At 35.7% G+C, this 25,323-nt stretch overlaps 1 protein-coding gene across 2 annotated transcripts in view; it reads left to right on the forward strand.

Annotated features, from left to right (window-relative positions):
• The window catches only part of RPS6KA3 (ribosomal protein S6 kinase A3), a 79,965-nt gene that overhangs the window by 48,076 nt on the left and 6,566 nt on the right, over positions 1-25,323 (forward strand). Inside the window, exons 8-20 of one of the 2 annotated variants that reach the window (XM_064474391.1) lie at positions 1,923-1,960; positions 2,329-2,471; positions 5,593-5,663; positions 9,498-9,586; positions 9,847-9,911; positions 10,011-10,113; positions 10,913-11,037; positions 13,060-13,185; positions 14,945-15,034; positions 19,298-19,456; positions 22,901-23,062; positions 23,252-23,328; positions 24,258-24,375. In XM_064474391.1, coding sequence (XP_064330461.1) covers positions 1,923-1,960; positions 2,329-2,471; positions 5,593-5,663; positions 9,498-9,586; positions 9,847-9,911; positions 10,011-10,113; positions 10,913-11,037; positions 13,060-13,185; positions 14,945-15,034; positions 19,298-19,456; positions 22,901-23,062; positions 23,252-23,328; positions 24,258-24,375 — 1,366 coding nt within the window. The remainder of the gene's footprint in view (positions 1-1,922; positions 1,961-2,328; positions 2,472-5,592; positions 5,664-9,497; positions 9,587-9,846; positions 9,912-10,010; positions 10,114-10,912; positions 11,038-13,059; positions 13,186-14,944; positions 15,035-19,297; positions 19,457-22,900; positions 23,063-23,251; positions 23,329-24,257; positions 24,376-25,323) is intronic. The other variant, XM_064474399.1, reaches the window with a different exon arrangement.

Raw genomic sequence — 25,323 nt, forward strand, 5'->3', positions numbered from 1 at the left:
GATTTTTAAAACCTACTGCAGTAAGAGCAGAAAGGAGTTTAAATTTTCAACTAAAATATGAAAATAGTAGATCACAGGCTTTATTTAACGTATTGACAATCACATAATTACACTGAAAACTTAAAATAAGCTTGAAGTTACAGATCTGGTATGGTGTTGTGTCTCAATGTTAGTCATCCATACTTCATTCAAATGACTGAATTTTGTCTCCTGTTCATCTTTCCTCCAGTAATATTTTTAGTTTTAGAAGATGTAAAGAAGAAAATGTCAGTGCTATCATCTGGAGCGTTTGAACCTTTCAAATATAAATGTATGCCTGTAGTGTTACTCTCTATCCGGAGAGGAATCTAAGTGACAATATAATGCATCTCCTTTGTTATGCTTGATCAGATAGTTAACATACTCTGCCTCATTGCTAGGAAATCTATAACTCTGAAGTCTTGATGTCATTGGTGATCCCACTTCTCTGTTATGGCTGTATGGAGAACCTGAAAAGTCTGTGTGAGATAACTGTCTCATGTAAAGTATTAGCAGAAAAGAGCAAAAATGAGTAACAAGTATCACAGAACCTGGCTGTTAGGTGGAACTTGAATTAAGATAGCTTGTTCTTTTGTGCATCTCCTGGAGAAATGAGACAAACTTAAATAGTTAGCCCTGACTGACAAGAAGGGAGAGATTCATGCTCAAATCAGAAGTTTGGAGGCTTTTGGCATGGGGTTGCACTTGCAGATGAACAGGGAATGAATTACGTTTAAACTTTGAGAGTGTTCTGTTAAGTAGTTCTGAAGTGAGGGGAAAAAAGAAGCTTACCAAGTGGAAAAAGATCTTTAAAAAGCAAAGTGAGAGAACTTTAGTTAGTTTGTTAACATTGACTTCCAAGAGGAAGAGAGCGAAACAGTAGTTGTCAGAAGACAAAATAGCTACTGCCTCAAATGTAGTTTGTTGGGTTTTTTTCCCTTTTTACATTGTATGTGTCTATACCTATTGGAAAGCTTTGGGTTTAAGCCTTGGGTGTATCTGATTAAAAAAACCTATCAAAGGTTGAAATTACTTGCAAGTTATGGATGAGATAGTGGTAACTCTCACAGGCTGTGTCTATTTTGTCGGGCTGTTTCCCACCATGAAAACTGCAAGGAGGAAGAGGGAAGGGCAGGGGAAATGGACAAGCAGCGTGTGCCTGGGTCATGTCTCATCCTCAGGATGAAACGCAGCTCCCCACAGGAGAAGCTGGAGGAGCTAAGTGTGCTGTGTAGGTGGTGTTACAGAGTGCAGTTCTTGAATACTTTGCATGCTTTGAACTGTGATTATATTCAGTGGTAATTAAGGATAGTTGGCGTCTCAGAGGAGGTGGCCTTTTTTGTGACTGAAATCAACAGGCAGAAGCACAAGGCCTGCTCTAAGTATAGGGCCTGTGGGTCCTGTCCTTGGGTACAACAGGAGAATATTTATTACTCAATGTTATTTGAAGTGGTCAACACCCTTTGAAAGGGTAATTTACAAATGAATACCCATTTTGTGTACATATGCAAACATACATTGTAGAACATCTCTCACTCAGTTTAAGAGAAATAGAACTACATCTCCGTTCTTAATAGTTGTGTTAATGACATGTGCTGCAGATGACCAAAACTGAAAACTCAAGATAAATGTTACTACATACCATGCTGAATTTAACCAAATAGTTAAATAACACTCTGATATGCTGATTATGTTTCATAACCTTTTCAAAAGAAAGAATTGAAGGAAAGGAAAATGTGTCATTTCGAAGTATCTCCTCCTAATGACTCATTTTCATGCATAGTCAACTCTGCTTGTCTTCGTGTATGCTGTTCTGTATATTCCTAAATTTTGTCATTGTTGTCTGAAACAACAGTTAAAAGATATCTTAATAAGCTTATTTTGTTCTTTTTATTGTTTTCTAGCATCCTACTTGATGAGGAAGGACATATCAAATTGACAGGTGAATAAAGAGAAAAATTGTAACACCAGCTCTTTTCTGTTCATAATAAAATCTTTGCGTTTTCCTTTTTTTTCAGTAAAGCAATACAGTAAAATAAGTAATTTTAACTGGTAGGTAGTTCTGCTGTGAAACAAATAATGTAATTAGTTTGAAATAAATTAAATATATAAATAAGATATATGCTTTACAAGTATATCTGAACCTGTGATAATGTGGGGAGGGGGGGAGAATTCTGTAATTCCTGTATGTGTATTTGGGTGTATATACAAATGGCATAAGCATCACATTTCACATTATGGTGAAAGTATTAACCATGAGTGTTTTTAAAAAAAAATACATTTAGAACTGTTCATTTTTTTTTCTTCCAGATTTTGGCTTAAGTAAGGAGTCAATTGATCACGAAAAAAAAGCCTACTCTTTCTGTGGAACAGTGGAATATATGGCACCAGAAGTTGTTAATAGACGAGGCCATACACAGAGTGCAGACTGGTGGTCTTTTGGTGTTTTAATGGTAGGTTTCTGGTAAATGTAAATAATAGCAAAACTGTGCTTTGCAAGGTTTGGTGAAACAAATGAAACATTAAACTGTAAGGTGAGCTTGAAATGAATTCTAACTACCAAAAAAAGTCTAAATTATATGAAATTAATAACTATACCACAGAGTTTGGATCAAGAACATGGACTAGGTTTCATATCAGCACCAACAACACGCTATATTTTTGTTATCATTGAATTGAAATATTACGCATTTATTGTAGTCTGAATGTTATGGAGACTAATAGGAATAAAAAAAGTATACAGGAAAAATACTGTCTCTTCCTAGATGGGGAAGAAATTTAGATCCAAATTTTAAATCTGAATTTATTCTCAAGTGGAAAAAAATCAGTGATAACTGTCTAAATTAGTCTCCAGTGTAATTACAGCTTAGTGGAATAACGACCGTTGTTGCTTTTGCACATCCAAATAGTCTAAATGACACTGAGCTGATACAGGATATAGTCGCTTAGTTGTTTATGGTGTTTCTGCAAGGAGTTAACTGCTGTGAAGTTGCAGAGTCAGGGGGAATAATGTGTGTATCAAGTACAGCTTTGGAAAAAAAATAGATCATGTTTGGTATTTTAGGAGTGATGAATGGCTTCTAACATTTTATAATCTTTGTGTGCATTTTTGACACAAAGATTAAATAATTGTATTTTTGAAAGGAAATGTTTTTGTTTCTTACTGCTTCTGCTACATATGACTGTAACAGTATAACTAACGTGTACGCTTTGTAGTAGGAGGACTCTTGTGTCTGAAAATAAGTCATCCTATCACCTTTTAATCATCTAGAATGCTGTTGTGATCTGAAAACTGACTATGTAAAAGTAGCAACTGATAAGTAAAATATCCAGACAAGCACACATGCATCCCCTCACAACTGCACAGTTTTATCACTAAGAGCAGAGTAAATTAAAAGGTAATCACAGTGTAGTTGCAGAATATTTGTTGTTGATAATGCAAACGTAATTAAACTTCAGCTTTACTTTATAAAGCTGGAAAACATAATTCTGTGCTTAAGTGCGTATGGTAAAATTGAAAATTGCTGAAAGATGTTAGACGTGACTGGTGTAGCTTTTACAGTCTGAGTGCACTGCATTTTAAACACTTTGGCTTCTATTTTGAGTACAAAAATATGGCCTTAAAAAGCAAATTCTCTAAATCAGTATATGGAATACAGTGCAGTTTCTCTAAGACATATTTTTGTTGCTTGCATTTCTAGTTTGCATGGTAATTTTCATAGACAATCTGTATGTATCCACTCTTAAATCATGATTAATTAGAATCTGTGTTGATTGAGACTTCAAGTGGTTGTTGGTGTGCTATGAGTCTGCAGTATCTAGATGGAACAGAAGTTTTAGCATAGCAATGGAGACTAGAAAGCAAATCATTTGGCCTCTTTTCTCCTGCTGCTAGACACTAAGTATGTTTAAACCATTCCAATTTGTCCTTTAAAAACAGTGACTGTTTTAAGGGGTGTCAGATGTCTAAAAACACTCAAAGTTTTCAGAAGCATTATGTATTTGTTGGGGTACTCTCCTGCTGAATAAAAGATAACTAGAGAAGGCTAATGTTGGCTTATTCTTAAAGTACCGTTGGCCTGTTGATGTTGGAATATAGTATTTTGCAGGAGGACAAAGAACACATACGCTGAGTTGTTAATACAGGTGTATAAGCTTGTGACAAACCAAGAGCTTGCTGAAGAAACGTTTTATTTAAAGCAAGCATAAGTAGAACATGCAGCACTACAAATTTACCTTTAGGAAAGTTTTTTGCAAGTGCAATTTGAAGATCATTCTGAACTATAAACAAACAAAAGGTGAATTTTTATAGTTTTGGCTTATGCTTCACATGTTCCTAACATCTAATTATCTTAAGTGTTAAAGTTAGAGTTTTTTCATGTTGCCATTATATTAAATTTAAAATTTTAAATATATGCAAAAAAAATCTAGAGTAAAAACTATCTAGCAGTAGTAAAAAGTTGGCAGCTTTTATTCTCTGAGTATAGGGTATTAAGAAATTTAAAATTTTATTTTAATAAAACGGGGTTTTATAGAATGCCGTTAGTGCAAGTTCATGCTCTTATTGTAGATCTAAAATTACTACTGTCACATATTATTCACTCAAGTTATCCGTGTACATTTTTAATGCTTAGAAGGCTGTATGTTTGGGTCATACAAGAAAAGAGAAATAGAGGATTCCCTATGTTCAGGATAACTTAAATTTGTATAAGCTGTTCAGAGGGTTCCTGTATAATTATTTTTATTCTGATGGCATTAAGTCCATGCCATGAAATTTCATTAAACTAAATTGTTTTCCAATTCTTAAACCAAAAACCAGAATTCCTGCCTCAGTGTTCACTGCCATGACTGCTGCCAGACTGCTTTCAGCACCTCACTTAGATCTGATATCCCTGCAGTATACTGCAGCCCAACAGATGTGCCTTCATATTTATCTATTTTTACTCAGTCACTTTCAGAACAAATCAGTATTTTAACAGTGTCTGTTGCCTACTACCAGGCACTGTAGAATGTGCATGCACGTACTGTGTAGCTCTTACGTGTTCCTTCAGGCTTTATTTCCACTGTATGCATACAGTAACCACTTTTCATCATGCATGTCTTTGTCAATCAACTAACCTTTTTCCCCTTTCCAATAAAGGCTATGTACATGCCACTTTTAAAAATTTTGAACTTTTTAAATATCTCTGCATGAGGAGAAATCGCCACTAACTTTTGAAAGGGGAATCTTTTTCCCTACCCCCCACCCTCTTGAAAACTAAAATACAGTTGTATAGATCAAGTCTTCGAAGAATAAACTTTTTTAGGCAGAAATGAAACACAGAACATGATAGTCTAAATTGTTCAGATAAAAGCATGTAATGCAAGGTATCTACAGGAAAATATTTTGCAGCTTTCAAAATGGCAAAGGCTGCTTGATGTTCATAGTAATTTAAACTGTACAATGAGAAGTTGTTTTGCACAGACTTGGTTGTTAACATGCATGAATTTTGGAAGGTTAAGATGCTAAGTAGTTTTGTCAAAAATTAGATTTTGTCCAGGTAATGTAATTGATGAAAGTTTTACTCTATACAGTTTGAAATGCTCACTGGTACTCTACCTTTCCAAGGGAAAGACAGAAAAGAAACCATGACTATGATTCTCAAGTGAGTACACTCTTATTTATATATCTCATCAGGTATTCTACAGGGATGCCCTCCGGGCTGCAATATCTAATTTCTACTCTTCCCTCATTTCCAAAGGTACTGGTAAATCCTCACTCCCTATTCCATACTATTAATTCCCTTTGCCACCTATCTAATTTGCCTTTCTATTCCTCCCCCATCCCAGGTACAAAGAATTTCATAGCAGCTCTTTAATCTGTAATAATAACTTCTCCAACCATATGATCTTTCCCATCTTATTTCCATAATATTTTTTAACTTTCCTATTCTTTTTGATAACCTGTGCATTTTTACCTTATTTTTTGTTTGGTTTTTTTTGAGAAAGTATTTTCTCTCCTTACCCTTCTCTATCTTGCCAGGTCCTCACCCCACTTCTTTATATTACTGGTGCTGCCAACAACTTAGTTCCCTGAGTCTTCCCACTTGCCTAAAGTGCGTCCTCCCTTACGTACTCTCCTATGACTTGCCCAAGCTCCAGTTTTCCCCTTTGCTATTTCCAGTGTAGGTTTTGCATTAGCTATGTTGTGGAAATTGCTTTCCATCATGCAGTTAACATTCTTGTTTTTGCTAATAAAGGCCTGTTTTGTTTTTTTTTTTTTCCCTTGTTGATCCCCTACACATTCTCTGAACTAATACAACAAGCTGTGACGTAATTGTCCCGCTTTCGGGACTGACTGTAGCCTAACACTGTGCAAACAATGCTATTTCCTCATGTCATAGTTTCACTTCTCTGTTGCCAGCCATTTTTTACTAATACCGCTTTTTTCCATGGAAGCTCATAAGACTATTTTAGTTTTCTCATTTTCCTGCTTCATTGTTTATCATTGTTCTTAGTCCCATTACCACTTGTCTGTCTATATATTGAAGCCAGCATTTCTTTTGCTCCAACAGCCTGTTTTGAAAAGTAAATATATTAAATTCTTTCATATTTTTTAGAAGTAATTAGAACGTGAAAACAGCTAGAAAACATAAACTCATTCTTTTCCTTGCTTTTGCTTTCATGATGCATACATGTTATGTTATTGTTTGCCCTTGTTTTCCTTCCTCATCTTATTTGCAAATGTATTTAGTGGTGCTAATTTATTCTGCTGCCTCAACATCATGCCAATTCAAATCTTCACGTTGTGATTATTGAATGTCTTTAACTAAAAGGTTCTATCTATTCACAGCAAGTGTAAACTCCTTCTGACCACCTCCTATTTACAAGAAGCTAGTCTAAGATAGTTCTGCTGCACTTTCACTTATTTCAGGAGCCATGCATTTTTTTCATCCATGTTTCATGAGTCACATCTTTTCTCTGCCTGCATGTGACTCTGCTCTGTTCCTCAACAGTCTTTCCACTATTGCTACAAAAATCTTTTGTATTCACCTGCCATGTAGAGTATCCTCCTTGCATCTCCCCAGTTAATTGACATTCATAGCTACTTTCATATTTCGTCTGAGCATGTATCTGTAATTCCCTTTCCAACTTCTTTCTTTTCTCACCCTATAGTCTTTGTAATTCTTATTAGTTTCAGAGCTGCACAAAAAATGTGGTGTGAAGTAAAGAAATTTTACCTCTCTTTAATATTCTATCCACTTATGGTCATTGCATACATATAAATTTATTTTGCTGTTGGTTGGTAATATGAACAGCTGCAAAGCAGAAGATATTTTAAAGTCTTTTCTGATAACTTCACATTTTTTGTCTGGCCCCATAAGAAAGGCAGTCTGTTTTCTTTATTTTCTGTATACTAGTAAATGTACTGTATTTCTCCATATTTTTTTCATAAAAATGTTTAAAATTGACAGGTGTGCATACAAATTCATATTTTCATAGTGTATCACTTCAGAGGGTAAAAAAAGCAATGTATCTTTTCCTGAAAATCCACAGAAAATGTGTTCTTCTTACAACACATGTTCTCCTGGGCTCTTTATTTCTCAGAACATTACCAAGACAAGTTTTTGTTTTTTCTTGTGTGTTTTACCTAAAACTGAGAAACTCTGCAATTTGAAGAAATCATAGTTTGCAGCAATAAAGCTAACTTTTTTTAAAGCATCTTTTCTGCTTTACTGAGGAGGTATGCCTTCATATAAAACTTTGTTCATCAGGAATGTCAGAAAAAAATTGCTGTCACTCATGTAGGTATATAACCTAGGACCTCTGAGGACCTGGTGATTGCATTTGTTTCTTCTGCTGTGCCACATGGCCAGTAACAGATTTTTGTGAAAGGTGCTGCTTTGTGATAGAAAGGCAGCAATGACAGTCTTAATCTCTCTGGTTTGCACAGGGACCTCCAGTTCACTCTACTCAAGGACTGCAGTACGTACCAGTCCTCTAGAATTTCTTCCGCATATTCTGTCACTTCTCTGTAAGATTAATTGCAGTTATGTCTTTGGCCTGGTTTTAGATTTTTCTAAGCAGTTGACCTCTCATGCTGAACCTCTAGGGCTGCATCCTACTTCTGGAGCTGTTTTCGATTATAATAGGACAAAGATTTCCACCCACTCCAACACAGTCCTATCATATTTACTTGCCTGTTCTCTGTCCTTCAGAAACATTGTAAATGATACCATTGTGCTACAGCAGACAATGTGTTCCTTGCTTCCTTACAGCGTAGCTCTCTGATACTTGGCTGTGAGCAGAAATGACATCAAGTGAATGTGCAATGAAATCACTGCATATAAAGTGCACGAGTAAGAATTCAGCTGCTAGTGGTGCACGGCAGTCAGGGAAGCGTTGGATGGCCCACTGCCTATTCCTCAGCTCAGCTGGTGGTCTTGCTCTGTAGTATGTTATTGAAGAGCCCAAAGGTAGCAAAGTTTTTTCAGACTTCCTCCCCGCCCCCTGCCCAGGCTCCCTTAATACAGAAGAGAATGGAAAATGTAGTAAATCCTTGGTTTAAAGTAATGAATAAGGAATCAATGGCAACATGTATGCACTTACTGAAATGACAGGGCTGGAAGATAAGGCAAATCATGTCTTCTGCTTGAAACATAAAAAAAGCTTGTTCAACCTGCAGCTTGTATTTTTCTGTGGCAATCCATGACACAAGAGATGGGAAGGAGGGAATTGATCTATCCTTACCATTATCATGGTCATAATAAAAAATCTATCCTTACCATTATCATGGTCATAGTAACAGTGCAGGATGGAGGCTGAACATTAAATGGGGAGGAGAAAAATATGGTGAGGAGTACAAAACTAAATGACTGAACTACAAAAACCTAAATCTAAAGATTCAAGACTGGCAAGTTGGAAAGTAGTAAAAAAAAAAAAAAAGGAAGGAGTGATATTTTTCTATTTTTTTAACCTGCTAATCTTGCGCAATCTGTCTTACCTTAATTCAATTTCATTCTTCTAGCTTAGGCTTCCTGTTTTGCTTGGGTGTTCTTGGTGTATGTCTTACTGGGATAGTTTTCTTACCCCTTCTAAAATGTCTGTTCTCTTGCTGTCAGAATGGATTTGCTTGTTTGATGTCATTTGGTAATAACTGGACTTAGAAGTGGATCAAAACATATTACAAGAATTTACAAGTTTGTAAACTGTTATCCTGTACTTATTCATTTCTACATTCTTTTTTGCCACCTCTTCCTCTACTTAAGTTGCTGAGTCATTACTGAAAAATATTATACTACTCAAAACAGAAGAAAATTTGAAATTACAAGTTTACATGACTGACAGCACTTTTTCTCTGTTTCTGATGTCTGAAGGCAATTTCTCAGTGATACGATTTTGTTTGATATGGATTTGTTGAATGACAAAGGACAGGGGGAATGCAGAGTTAATTCTTACCTAAATATGCTTGTATGCTATTAATTATTTTTGTTCTATAGGGCCAAACTTGGAATGCCCCAGTTCTTGAGTCCTGAAGCCCAGAGTCTTCTGCGAATGCTCTTCAAAAGAAACCCAGCAAACAGATTAGGTAAAGGGTTTAGTGGAATATTTTGAATTGGATCATAATATTGATAACGTCAATGATCATCAGACTGATTAATAAGTTTACAGTTTCTTGTGTAAAATAGGCTTTAAAATAGGAACATAGTTTGCCTGTTTGCTCTTCTAATGATCAGCAAAATACATATTTCTGAAATGAATGTAGAAGAAATGAGAAATACAACTTTGCTAGTCGTTCTTTTGACCAAGAAGAAAATAATCCATAGACATTTTTCTTCCTTATAAAAGGAGCAGGTCCAGATGGAGTCGAAGAAATTAAGAGGCATGCATTCTTCTCCAAAATAGATTGGAATGTGAGTATCTAATTCAAAAATAATTTCATAAACTTCTTAGTTGTGTTTCATGGTGCTGTGTAACTTCTTAATTCACTCTGGCCTATACCCTCTTTTCAGAAATTGTACAGGAGAGAAATTCATCCCCCTTTTAAACCTGCAACTGGCAGGCCTGAAGATACGTTTTATTTTGACCCCGAGTTTACAGCAAAAACTCCAAAAGGTAAAAAGAGAAGAATTGAACAATTTACCTCTTCAAAAATTAGAAACATTGTTTCTGTTCAGGTTATGTGAAGTGTCTTGTTCTTCCAGGTGTTGCTGGGTTAAATAAATGCTCAAAAACAAGTATTAGATGGTTCATAAAAGTTTTTGTGGTCTTTGGTATAAATATATCACAAGGGACTACTGAGTTGTCCTATGTTAAAAATAATTATCAGCAACAAAACATACACAAGTTCAAGTTTACTTTTTTAAATTCAAAAAGATTATCTGTGTCTTTCTCTCTTAAATGAAGCCATAGGATCTCGCCTTTAAATTCATGATGGTGACTCTACATACTGTGTATATGTGGAAACTTAGTAATTTCAGACTTTGGGTGGCAAAGCTGCTGTTTCAGTGCAATCTGTCTCTGCATAGTTTTACACTGATCCATTCAAAATAGGAAAAATTTTTGTCTTTATGAATTTAGGGTGTTACCAAAATTCTAGTATTTCTCCTCCATAAATATAACATAAATATGCTGCTATATGTAAATATTTTCTGCAAAGTACTGGTTTTTGTATAATAAAATATTGTCTGACAGTAATATGATATTTGTAGTGAGTGATTATCAGTTGTTTCTAAATGGTATATGCAAAACAATTCAGTAATTATTTGTATTTTGATCCTCAGAAACACTTTCTGCAAATTCCAGTTTCTGTGTAATTTACAGAATAAAGCTGTAGTTTGCTCCTCAGAATAGACATAACCTCATCCGTACATTTTAAAAGCTCTGCTTGTAAGTAGATGATGTGTTGTTTCAGATTCACCTGGTATCCCACCCAGTGCTAATGCCCATCAACTTTTTCGGGGATTTAGTTTTGTAGCTATTGCATCAGATGATGAAAGCCAAGCAATGCAGACAGTTGGAGTGCATTCAATTGTCCAGGTGAGTACATCTGCTTTAAAAAAACCCAAACACAGTCAATAAAGCAGCATTGCTGTCTCTTCACGGAGGCATTGTTTCCTTCATCACAGAATGAAGTACTGTGACAAAGTCGTTATCAGCTTTATACAAGAAAAGTAAAGATCGGATTATTTTATCCAAACAATACCTCTGAAGGTGCAGGACCTGTTTCATTACTGAGCAGCCACAGCTGTGAATAGGCTTCAACCCTTAAATGAAAATATTCTACCATCTGCACCGTAATAACTATTTAATATCAAGCCATAATTATGGAGGGGGTGGAGGGGAATAACAGACATCTTGATCTTTTTCCCCCTATGCATGAAAATACCAGTTGATTCCTACAATGCAGTACAACTGTGAACTTCATCTGGATATTTTGGACTGCTGTGTTTTTTGGAACCCATAACCCAGGACATATTCCATCCCTCCCAAGCCACTTTAAGTTAACGTGCTAATCTGTGATATTTTGTGACTAATTTCAGTGTGTCATACAAGTCAACATTACAGTACACACACAACCTTTGGCTTCCTAGCAGTATTAGAATTGCTTCAATACAGTCTCCTGTATTAGTAAGTGTTAGGCTGTCACTTTTAATAGCCTGCTGAAGTTGCTATTCTTACATATTCTATTACTGCCAGTTCTGCTTAGTTTTGGACAACAAAGCTTTGCTTAGGTGCAATTTTTGCGTGAGGCAAGACAGGTGGGCCTCATGCTAGAATGGGGAGAGGCATGCCTTGCCTCTCTCTGAGGCTGAGGTCATTCTAAAAGCATGCTTCAGCACTGGAGAGTTTGCAACCAGCGGGGAAAAAAGCAGATGCATGAACGGGAAAGAAAGCTGGAAGACCTCTGCAAAAATTGTATTTCTACCTTCTCTTTCTGCTTTTAATAATTCAAATTACTGAGGGAGACGGAGTCATGAAAACCAATGGGTGATCTAAATTGTGTTTAAAATTTCTTATTGGCATATAGGTAGGTATAAAAAAGCATGCTGTATGATTGGGTTTATTTATATTTTCACTGCAAGGATATTTTGCAAATGTCTGAGAATTTTTAAAAACCAGTTTATTCAGAACATGAATAGCTCTTGTATTTCTTTAATCTTCTTACTATGTCTAGAATAGTCATAACGTGCTTGTTTATATGCATTACTTGTTTCATGTGTAATAAACCATTAAATTTCATGGGGTTTTAGACCCTTTTTTACTCTAAAGAAGCTGTCTGATTTGGTATACCCATCAGAACGACTTCTGGTCCTGAAGTATTGCTAAAAGCTTCTACAAGCTTTTCTGTGCTCCTTTTCCCACATAGTTTTGTGGATTAAATTCTTTCTCTTTGTATATGGTTTCCTTCTCTTGTAAAAGTCTGTTTCTCTGCTGCCTTTCCTCTGTGCCCCTCAACCGCTTCCTCACTCCTATTTCCTCTTTTCTGTGCTGCAGGATGCCCAGATGGTTTCCTGCAAATGCTTTGCATCCTTTGCACAAACTCCTTATACTAGAACACCATTTCCTTCCATTACAAGAGTGAACACTTGTCCTTCTTTCAGCTTTTTATTTCTGTGAAAGGATTTTTGACTGCCATTCCATGCAATTTCCAGCTAATCTGATTCTATTCAGTATGTCTGAATTTTCCAGCTGGCATTCATCTACTCATATAATAGAAACAGTGATGCTTTTTACCATTATTTTATCACTATTTTATTATGTGGTCTTCCGATCTTCTTTGTTTTGGAGATTCTATCTTTAAATTAATAAAATAGTACCCAGAAACATCATGTTGTCAGTGTCTGAAATACAGCGTGCGTTATTTACAATGTCTCTAATGTGTAATTTGTCTCATACTAATATCAAACAGAAGGTAGTGACTGGTTAGACCAGTTTGACCTAGTATAGGCATCAGTTTAAAATTCGAAGCAAATCAGTAGGAATTAAAAAACTTACTTTTCATATAAAGGTCAGTTATGTGTTTAGAATATTCATCAATTGATAATGTTATTTTGGTAGCAGTTGCACAGGAACAGCATTCAGTTTACTGATGGATATGAAGTAAAGGAAGATATTGGAGTTGGGTCTTACTCTATCTGCAAGAGATGTATTCATAAAGCTTCAAACATGGAATATGCTGTAAAGGTAATTACTTTGCTATAAAACACACCAACTGTTTTCAGGTTTTAGCACTGTAGACACTGGGCATCATTAAGTTGTTTGCCATAAAGAGAATAGCAAATTAAGATAATTTTCTGAATATAAAAAGATTTTAGATGCAAATGTGAATTATATTAATCAACCAAATAGAATATTTACTGACAGATATTTGTATAGAATTGCTCTGGGTTTTGGTACCTATATGCTGGTTTGGGTGGTGAAAATCGACCTTCAGTCTTTGAAACACCTATGTAATTACAGTAAAACTGATGGGGGTTACATGGCTGCTTCTAGACGGAAATGTACTATCAAAAGCTTATGAGACTTTCCATCGTTTTTTAAAAACGTGATTGATTGCTTTTATTTAAACGCAGTTATATATAGGTTTTTTGCTTCCAAAGTAGATTCATAAGTTGTCGGATAGCTAGGAGTTCATAACAGTGCTTCATTCCGGTATACATTCAGAATAAAATTCAGCTCTTTTTGTTTGCTGGTTTTTAACAGGGTTTCTAATGTTGTTTTTATGTTATTCTATCAGGCTTTCTAGCACTTCTTTGAAGGCATTAAATTCATAGTTGAAATCAGTAGAATTCCCAGAAGTGGAATGATAAGGGGTTTTTTTGTCTTTCTGTGTAACACTGTGGAGCTGAATGGTTACTACAGAAGCAGGAGTACAGTTTAGCAGGCTTTAAAAGAAAAAAAAATTAAATCCTGTTCCCTTTCTGAATTGTTGAACAGTTTACTACTCAAATATATAAAATGATGATAAATGAAGTATGTTTTGCTGTATGCTTGTACATAGTTTGTCTACTGGAAACCCTCCAATTTCAGTTTGGTAGTTACGTACTTGTCATCATTCTGGCCTGTGCTTGCAATTTGAAGTAATTTCTTGAAACTGGGAGAAAGTACTGGCACAGCTGTTAATTCTCTAAGCCGAAACACTTATTGTGAGGATTGCCTTGCTTTTGTGCTCCCTCTGTTGTGGCTTTCTTTTCCCCCTCAAGGAATCATGAAAAAAGAATAAGGTGATCAGTGTCCAATGTGTCAGAATAATGCTGGTAGCAGTAAGGGCATTGGGATGTGAAGAGGAAGAAGGGGTAAGACAGAGACGGAGAAGACATTAGAGGAAATTCTACAGTTTAGGAGGAGACCAAAAAAAAAGAAGAATACGTTTTTAAGTAGGGCAAAATAATGTTTTGCTTGTTTGCACAGGGAGAACTTCAGAGCCTGATAGCAAGCCTCCAGAGATTCAACTGAACTTTGATGATGGAATGCTTCCTGAATTAACTCTGAGAAATTTTTTCTTTTTCTTGGTTTTGATTCCCTTACTCTCCTGCTTTGTCTTTTGCTGCACTAAATATTTATTTGAGACTAGCTCAGTGAAAATCAGTCATTAGAATCATCAAACCAGTTATGTCAAATTAGGAACTTCCTATTTTATTAAAAGGTGGGCAACTGAAGTCTTATCTACTAAACAGCCTTATATTATTTATCACAGCCTAAGGGATCTGATCACTTATCCTCCAAAATTGTTTTCAACTGAGAGATTTTTCCATGTTTTTCCAACAGTTTTTGCTTTACCTCGCTGTTCCAATTTAACAAACATTGTTTTGGTTATAACCCCTGCCCTTTACCAACAACAGTAAATATTGCTTATCTGTTTATGCTAGAAAGCACGCCAAAGTGTTACACTATATTATATTCACAAAAAGAGTTATGCCTATGTGTTTATTTGCTCTTATAGATCATTGACAAGAGTAAAAGAGATCCAACAGAGGAGATTGAAATCCTACTGCGCTATGGGCAGCATCCAAATATTATTACTCTAAAAGATGTAAGTAGTGTGGTAAAGACATCCTTTAGTGTATTATAATTGCATATCCCTTTCTAATTAGAGAGATTGCAAACTACATATTTTAGACTTATGATCATGTTTTCCGGTATATAAAAATAAAATAATGTTGTAATACAGTTCATTCAGGAATATGCAATTTTTAACTGAGATGTCTCATCATCTTTACAGATGTTCATATTTTGGCACAGCATAATCCTAAACAGTCAAATAATTCATCCTTCGTGAATCCTAGCACAGGAGTAATTCATTTAATGTTGGCTGTATTTTTAAAGGAACAAGCAAGTTTTTGATTGCTTAGTTAACTTTGAATCTACTTTTGTTTACATTAGTCAAAAGCCATTTTAAAGCACGTAACTGAGAACTCACTGTTAGCACAACACCCAAAGTAATTTTCATGAACAGTAACAAGTATTAGTTGGTAGTGGACAAAATCTTTTCATATCCATGGTCATCACTTTTCTTTACCTAGTGTCTTTATCTGGTCCTTGTATGGAAGATTATCTAGCTTTATTTTCCCCCCTTGTATTATTTGCCCTGACCATGGAAACACTTTGACCATAAAAAGCGAAGAATAACATAAGCTGGGAGGTAGAGGTTTTTCATAGTGATCACTAGATTCTGATGATCTAACAGAAAAAGAATATTCCCTTTCTGTACTTGATTATGTATTAAAGAGGATTAAAATTTAAAAAGGTGCATGCTTAATGACTGACTTAGTCTGCAAGAAAGTATTCTGGTCCCCCAAACCAAACCTCAAGCAAAACAACTAACCATTTCCAGGAAGCTGAGCTTAACTGTAGGGAGATAATTAAACAGTAGCTTGTAAATACCATGGAGATGAGTACTAGAGAATTCTGCGTGCAGTTCTTCTCTTACTGTACTCTCTCTTCACTTTATCAGTATAGTGTACTTTGGCAACTGGCAGAACAAAATCAGTCAGATATACAAGGGAGCCCGCCGTGGAGCTTACCTTATTGGAAGCTAGATATCGTAATTACAGTCCCACTTTCTGTTTGTTCTACTTCACGTGGTTAGACAGTAAAGCTACCTGAAAGCTACTTGTGCTAACATAGAACCTGCATCAGCATCCACATAGTATTTAGTGCTGCATGCTAGGTTTATGTGTTACTTTAATTAGGAATAGAAGTTATGCTATTCAAGCAGGAAAACAAACACGAAGAATGTGAGTGCTTACCTGAACTTCAGCATTATGAGTATTTTACACTGAAAGCAGAGAAACCCAGGCAGCCCTGAAAAGTTGCCACATACGCTGAATCATTTTACTTTGTAATTAATTCATCGTTATCATCATCAGTCATCTTCCAGCTCAAGCTATATTTCATTCACACCAACAGTAATCTGCAAATAGCAAAAGGGGACCAAAAAAAAAAAAAAAGCCTTAAGTCCACAGAGGAAGAGGGGAAGACAGACAGTAGGCTGTATTTCTCACTTATTTCCACTCAGATCAGAAAGAGTTTATGGAAGCATGTCCAGCATAAGGAAGGACATAGAAGATTCATATGTAATAGAAACTTTTATAATACCCACTACTGTAAGAAAATTTAATATTGTTTTAAGATTTCATTGTCCTAATACAGATGCATGGGGTGGATTGCTTGCATATCCCACAACATGATGGTGTGCTATTACACCTGTCGGAGGAAAGAATAAGGAGTATTTGGCCCTCAGGCCTCAAACTCAGGAAGAGCACCATGAATTACTATACAAATAAAACTCAGTGTTGATTTAATTCATTTTTTCATTCAGTTCCACACCAAAATGTAAATGTTTCTATTCTGAAACACCAAAATAAAAAGTTTAGGCATTTAAGGGCATGCCTTTTGGAAATTATTATTCTGCAAGAAATAATTTATTTCTTTTCTTGTATTTCAAGAATAAATGCAATGATATTTGAATTTAACTCAGGATGGAAATTTTCATTCTTGCCTGGCCTTTTTTATGTAGTTTAATTCTGTGGGCGTTTGGATTGAAACAATGGATATTCAGAACACCAAATTCTTTCTGCAATGCAGAGTCCTCTGGGGTTTTTCCTTCTGATTGTTATCAGTGGTCTTTTTCAGTTCCACAGTATATAAACAAAAGAAGGAGCTATATTGTGCTAAATTAGATGTCCTTTTTATCCAGTATCCTGCCTCTGACAGTGGCCATTAGTGGATGCCTAGGAAACAGTGTAAGAACGGAGGAAGCACACAGCTCCCAACAAACCATTACCTAGAAACTTCCTGTGCCAGACCATTATATGTATTTTACCCTCTTTTACCTATTAGTTACTGTTCTGTAACAGAACTTTTGTCTGAGTTATTTAAAGCATTAGCTGAAGAATATTTTCAGAAGCTTTTTAGAAACCCAAATACAGTATATCCAGTCTCCCTGTCCAAGTGCTTATTTATGAGTTTAAAAAAAACCACCAAACTCCTGATATGTATGTGAAATCTTGTTTCACTTTGCAAAAACCCTGTTCTCTTTCTCCATTACATGATATTTGGTTCATGTGCCTGTATCTGTTTCTCGCTGTAGTTTCTTCCAGTTTGCCTGGTAGAGAAGACATACTAACTGGTCTTTGGCATGAGTCAGGAGTTCATTTTAAAAATCAGCATCCCATTTATGATCTCAGCATAATACTGTGCACCTAACTGTGAAGAAAACTTTGGAAGTTATTTATTCAGTGCAAACAACTCCCAGGATCAGACAACTAAATTGATAATAGCATTAGTGAAATCAGGATGAGGGGAATGGTTTGTTTGGGGTGAGTGGGGGGTTTGGTTGGTGGGTTTGGGTTTTTTTGCAGGCAGACAGGACCAGCAAGGTGTAGCATATAAAATAGTAACCAAATGCAAATTTTGTTTGAATGTCCCCTGTAGTACTGAGATGTGTGCTTCATAGTGTCAAATGAAATAAGCCTAGTTCATCATGTTATACCAGGATTAGAGGGAGCATGCCTATTAAAAAAAATATTTAAAAATCTAAAATGCCAGTTTACTAGCTAGAATTATATAATTCTATTCTTTAATACTGTGTAATAGTCTTAATACACACACATTCAGGTGTTCAGTCATTTGTATTTCATGGGTGAAAAGTTACTGTTAAATGAGAACATAGAAAACCATCACGACTCCTTAAGGTCATAAGCTTGTAAAGCCTGCAGAATTATTTCCTTAACACTCTTCCTCTTCTTTTAATTTGGTGAGAAAATAATCCTTTTAGCATAGTTAAGAGCAGAAAAATTTCTAAGATCATAAATTTAGTAGCCTGTATTTCCCAGGTAGCTTAAGACAAGGAAATTGGGATGAAAACTTTTTTTTAAATTTAGCTGATATCTATTCCTAAATTTATTTCACTATAACTCAAGATAGTCGTTTTTACTTAAACACGCATATTACAGGAGAGAACGGTTCCAACATCACTGTAAAAATAGGTTGAAATAAAAATAGGGAACAGAGCCTGTAAAAGATTTCACTAAAGCAGAAACCAGTTTCTGAGTTACAACCCCAAGAAAGTGCAACTGAAATTACATGCTTAAATGTTTTGGTTATAGTTCAGTCTGTAGTGCCTCCTGGTGGTAATATAAATAATTCTCAACTCTTGTTTCTCTAGATGTTAAAAGCCATGCAAAAATTAAGCTGTCTTCCATAACTAGAAGTAAGGGCTAAAATATACATGTTTTATTAATTTTAAACTTTGGTATAGGCTTTAGCTGCAGAGTAATATATAAGTTGTGGGGTTTTATCATAGCAGCTGTGTATACATTGACTTCACTGTTCACAGAGAGAAGATGAACTTATGTTTTATCTTTTTTAAATGTTTGTTCAGTTGTAATGATCTGTTTGTAAATTTGTTCAATTACTGCTTCTAGAATTAGCTCTGGTTTTGCCTTAGTTAGACTAGTTTCTGTTTATCACTACTTAATTTCTCCCATGTTTAGCTTGATTTGTTTCAGTAAAACTATATAGGGAAAACTGCATGTTATTCACCCTTATTTTGTCTTAAACATTACACGCCAGTCTCTTTGTGTTATTTCACTACTGTACCACCTTTTTGTACAAGGTTTTGCATTCATTTCTGAAGATTAATGATGTTTGGATAGTGTATGGGGTGAGAAATATGGGAAAAACAGTGGAAGGAAACAGCTTGTGGACACACCTGCACTATCTCTATGCATTTCACAGGAAGACAGCAGAGAATAAATATTTTGAAGTTTATCTCTTTATGTACTTCTTGCAGGTGTATGATGATGGAAAATATGTATATGTAGTAACAGAACTTATGAAAGGAGGAGAACTGCTGGATAAAATTCTTAGGCAAAAATTTTTCTCAGAACGAGAAGCTAGTGCTGTTCTATTCACAATAACAAAAACTGTTGAATATCTCCATGCGCAAGGGGTAAGTTTTCATCTCGGACAAAATCCTTATAGATGCTAATGTTCTTCTCTTTCAGCAGTATAAAGTCATGTATTTATGTTCTTCTGTGAGTTAATTATTTACCAGAAATTACTTAATTACACTGCAGCAGGAATTTGTGTTGAAATCAAAACATTCCTCATAAGGTGTGTAGATGTCCAGATAATGGAGATGATGCAACTGTTTCTGTTGTCCTTCATGCGGTCTGTCAGCAGTTCTGTGAAATATGCAGATAATGACTAATAGAATATGAGAGTCAGTAAGCCAGGAAGAAGTGCTAGAACCAGCGCTATTGCTTAGCCACAGGCCCTAACGTAATTCCGACCCCATCCTGTGATAGACTCTGAAAATCGAGTGTTCTCCACGTATCACCGTTGTAACTTCTTCCAATTCTTGGTTCTGAAGAACATGGTTTATGACTTGTAACTCCTGCGCCATAGGGTCAGGAAGTTCTAGTGGACTGTTACAAGAAAGAAAATTAATGCTTCAGGAAATCAATCTGGAGACAGAGGAAGTAGTTCAAAGGTAGAGAAGGCAAGTGTGACAATTCCATGGGAAGAATGACAAGTCCTGTTGCATTTTTAAGTAAACAAGAAAAGGGAGACAGAGAAAAAGCAGAAAGTAAGGGTGCAAGGAAAAAGACAAGTTGCTAAAGCCCAATGTTATTATCCAAGAAAAGATGCCTCGGAATGCATAGTACTCAAATTATTTTAAGAAACAAATCTGTGTGTTTGGCAATTCAGCACACGCTGTCATTTGTGGAAGCTGTTATTTCAGAAAATTTACTATCAAAGTTATCTGGTGTATCTTATTCTGTGATTCGAGGATTCCTTCAATTGCTTGCTCATGTGTGGGTTTCTATTTGAGCCCGCGTACACAGGACTAGAATCCTTGGCCAGCAGCATTCATGGGAATTATGAATAAACCTCATTGCCTTCTGTATGGAAATATAAATAATAGAATAACACAAAGCTTAACTTTGTTCCTTCTTACAGCCAGTGGCCAAAAAAGGCCCTGTGTCCTTGCATCAAGTAAGGGACTTTAGGGTTTTGGTTGGTTTTTTTTCCTTTAGATCTTTGTAAGTATTGGCATTTTAATTTGCATTAGATCACATGCTCTTTGGAACTTCTATATTTGGAAATTTTCAGGTCGTCTTATGTACAATTCTGCACAAAAGATGGCCATATACGTAAAAAATGAGTACTTCAATAGTCTTAACTTTTGTCCAGAGGAGTCCTCCCAGTCTTCAGTGGTTTTCCCTTTTGTAGCTCCTATGGACACCAGAGGAGCGCTCGTTTGAATATGGTACTGGGTAATATCTGGTTTGACAGATTCAGAGTCTGTGTGCGGTTTCCACAACCCTTCCCAGAACAAGTTTCCTCATGGACATTCATAGGATACTTTTGAACTGAAAAATTAGTTAAGCAAGGAATGAAATCCTCTTCTCTGGGGTAAGCAATACTTCCAACTCTAAGCCAAACTATTCTAGAACAGTAGATGATTGAGAATGCTAATCGAAAACATGATGCTAAGGAATAAAGAACTGAAACATTCTGCATATTGTTTTGCTCTCTTCTGCTACTCTAAAATAAAATGTTATTTCTGTGCAAAATATCAATATAATCTAAACAATCTGACATCTTTTTAAAATTCACCTTTGGGAAAACAGCTTAGCACAGGAAGATATTTTATTAATTCTTTGACATAAACACTTTGATTGCTTAGGAGTTAGAGTTTGGATTTGAACTAGACTGTTACACTTATTCTTCCTCCCACTTGAGAATTGCTTCCCCTTCTTCCAAAAAAAGTACAACTCAAGCAGACTGGTTCTAGAAACAGTCTGCCAAATCCCCAGCTCTGTGCTGCTTCCATTGCCCACCTCTTCCTGTCTTTCCCTTTTAGGATCTATTTTTAAAAAACCCCACCAACTAGAATAAAACAGTGGGGTTTTTTCTTCTGCCTCTTGGAGCAGTAAAGCATGTTTCATTCATTTCTTAGATAGATTAGAATCTCTTTTCTCTAAACACCAAAAAATGAGGGCAATCAGGAGCTGGTTCTCTCATATATTGACATCTCAAGCCAGGATACTTCCCTTAACATCTACTGTGCCAACTCAAAATCTTTTAATATAATTTTGTATATTTCATCTTACAAGGTGCTTATTTCCTTAATTTTAAGTATTAGATTTCACGAATCAGAGAATTGCAAAGTGTTTGCATGCTGAAAAAGCCTCTAATAAATAGACTGACTTGTTAAATGGCTTTACAATCTGCAGACCATCTGCAGTTTTTTACTTCTTGGTCTTTATTACTTTCCTGAAACATTGCTAGCTTTCTGGAAGAATCCATAGAGCTTTCTGACTCTGCTCATCACTTACTTGCAGGGTTTTTGGGGTATCTTCTCGTTCTAATGTGATTACCATCTTGAAATATTTCACCACAATCTTTTTCAAGAGGGAATGAGTCTTCCATTCAAATTTAACCATGAAAAGCTGTGTTTAATTAAATACATAGGACAATCAGGAGGTAAAGGCCTTCATAGCAGGTCTTTTTAAATACTTAAAAGAGGACACTTAGATCCACTCTACCTTCTTACATCAGTATATACCCTTTTCTTTACAGACAGCAAAGCCTCCAGAGACTTTAGGCTAATTTTTCTTCTGAATAAAATATAACAGGTCATCTGATTTCAGAGACTGTCCTTGCGCATTCCAGGTTTTATTAAGGCTTGTTATAACATAGCTTCAAATGAGATCAGATTCATTCTGCCAGGACTTTGGCAGCTTCTACAATGTTTGTCAAACATTTTACATCTCAGGCCCCTGAAAAACAGCCACTTGGGAACCAGTACAGGTTTTTTTTTTGATGTGCCAGTCCATTAGGAGAAAACCTCTTTGGTATTTCATTATTTTTGGGGAGAACTGTATTAGAATTCTTCCTTAATCAGGCCTGAAATGTTTGCACTGAGATTAATTCAGATTATCTGAATGAAGAGAATGGAATATAGAGGATTACTCCAGCAGTAACGAGTGCAAGGTTACGTGGCACAGCTACAGACATCTGTGACTCCAAAAGATATTACTAGCCAAAGGCTCCGATTTAAAGAGCCTTGTAGGTACGCATGTTAAAATTGAAAATACATATATTCACCCATTAGAAGATGACATCTGGAACTGTCTGTACAAATACATTTGGGGGGAGTGGGATGTCTGGAGGAGGCTTTGTAGTTAGAGTTTCCAAGTTAGAATTTTAGCACTCTCGACACAGAGAATCAGAATCCTGCAGCTGATGTTAGAAGCTGAAGTCTCAAAACTGATTGCTGATGGGAGATTTGAAATTAAGTGGCAGAACTGATAATTTTAACAGAAAGCCTTTCCTACGTTTAGCTTATTGTATTTAGTGATTTGGTTTTGGGGTTTTTTTTTAGGTTGTTCACAGAGACCTGAAGCCTAGCAATATTCTTTATGTTGATGAATCTGGTAATCCAGAATCAATTCGAATTTGTGATTTTGGCTTTGCAAAACAACTACGAGCAGAAAATGGTCTTCTGATGACTCCATGTTACACAGCAAATTTTGTTGCACCAGAGGTAAATACCAGGATAAGCTCATGAGCCTTGATGTATTTTGATGGGGTTTTCTGGCTAGATGTTTCATTCTTGTGTAACAAGGGAAATCACTTCATAAACACTAAAAGTTTGAAATCTCACTATTTTTATGGCATAATCAAAGCATTTCTAAGCATTCTTTTTTCAGAAAAATATATTTGTCTCACTCAGGTTTTAAAGAGGCAAGGTTATGATGCTGCATGTGACATATGGAGCCTTGGTGTTCTACTTTATACCATGCTTACCGGGTAAGGGTAATTTTAGTTTGCTTTGCTGTAGAGAAGCAAGCCAATATAAACAAAAAGAATAAAAAAATGTAGGCCCACTGTTGAAGATGTTTCTGTCGAAACACTGATTAATCTCAGCTTGGGCTTGAGTGGCGGAAGAATATGCTTTGCCTGTAGTAGAGTCCAAGTTTGCAGGGGCCAATGTGAAAAATTCTTGTTTTTTTCATGTCTCATCTATTTTAGTTGTTTAATTTCTGCTTTATAGTTATTTGGAGTAAGAATTGGTTGTTTCATGTGAAAATGAGCTGAGTAAGCAGCATATATGTTAAAGGAAATATGTGTTGCAAATATAATTGCAATACACTGAAGCATGATTGTGGGCAAAATTCAGCCACTGGATAGTTTGAAGTGATGCAGTTAGGATATAAATGCATTAGAAATGCATTTATGTATGCAACAGAAATTAATTGTGTAAAAGATGATGAATAAAATTCAACACTAGTTCCACAAGTTCAAAAGACAGTTGTTATTGCACCTGCCAAATACATTATATTTTTATGATGGATTATTCAGATTGCCACTTTGGTTAAGAGTTGACATTTTGGCATTTTAAAGTAAATGTAACGAACATATTTGTTTTTAAATATATCTCTTAGTTGTAGATATTCTGGTGGCAGCAAGAACTCTTATAGTGAAGCAAGGAAAATTGCTGCACTTCCCTCCTTCTAGTATTAAAATGGCATTTATGCTTTTTCAGACTCATCATAAAGTTTTCACACTGTAGTCAGTGCCATTGCATTTTCACGTTAAGAATAATTTCTTTTTACAGCTATTTGGCTATCTGTTGCCTATAACTATGTTGAACTTGCTGAATATTATGATCAGATATATAATAAGTCTTAAGGCCAGGTTATGGAAGTTATTAATATGGAAACTGTTTGGTTAAATAGCTACACGCCTTTTGCAAATGGTCCTGATGATACCCCAGAGGAGATTCTGGCCCGAATAGGTAGTGGAAAGTTCTCTCTCAGCGGTGGTTATTGGAATACCGTTTCAGATACAGCTAAGGCAAGTATATTTGCTTTGTCCTTTGGGGGATGAGAAATGGATTGCAATGTAGCATGTTCCTTATAATGTATAGGTTATATCATACACGATTGGGTGAGTGCCACCCGTTGTTGTTATTTTAAAAATAGTGGTCTGATCCTTTATGTGCCTAGAATTTTGTTTCCTACTTACGATCCTTTCATGTTTCAACAGTCATTTGCGTATAGGAAGAAAAACAGGTCTGCCTTATACTATAGTCGTTAACAAGTGTCCTTAGAAATATAGTGTTTTATCAGTATTCACACACATGTGCAATCATCCATGATGAGAAATGCTCCAGTGAAACTTCATGTGGAAGCATGATATTCAAAAATGATACAGATAGTCAAAATCAGGATAATGAAAATACTACAATAATTACCACATACGCCACTGGTTCAGGCTAGAAAAATAATTTTTCACATTCTTCTGTTTTGGGTCAGTTCTTCAGAGTTACCCAAGACAGTTTATCTCTTACTCTTTCATTAGGATTTGAGCAGTTCATTCTCTTAAGCACATTAAGAACTTGTGGTCCTTAAGGATGTCATGTCTACCTAAAAAACAAACCAAAACCCACTGAAGTATTACACTTTCTTTTTATTGCATTTGCACAAAGTAAAAAATTTAGACAACTTAATTTTTTTAGAAGTACATTTTTTACAGTAAACAGACTCTAAACTTAAGTGTGCGATATCCTTTATGCCCCTTCTGTGTAGCTACGGTAAAGTGCTAGTTTTCCAAAAAAGTCGTTTACATATGTTGTGCTCCTTCTTGCTAATTGATTTGCGATGTGCTTTCTAATATACTCATAACTCAACCATTTTCCCACAAATCATGTCATTCATCTGACTGACAAATCAACCTGTTAAAATAACATGTTTTACAATAATATGGTGGCATCAGCCTTTTCTTCCTGCAGTCCCGTTCTGT

Source organism: Phalacrocorax carbo, chromosome 1, assembly GCF_963921805.1.
Source record: "Phalacrocorax carbo chromosome 1, bPhaCar2.1, whole genome shotgun sequence".
NCBI lineage: Eukaryota > Metazoa > Chordata > Aves > Suliformes > Phalacrocoracidae > Phalacrocorax > Phalacrocorax carbo.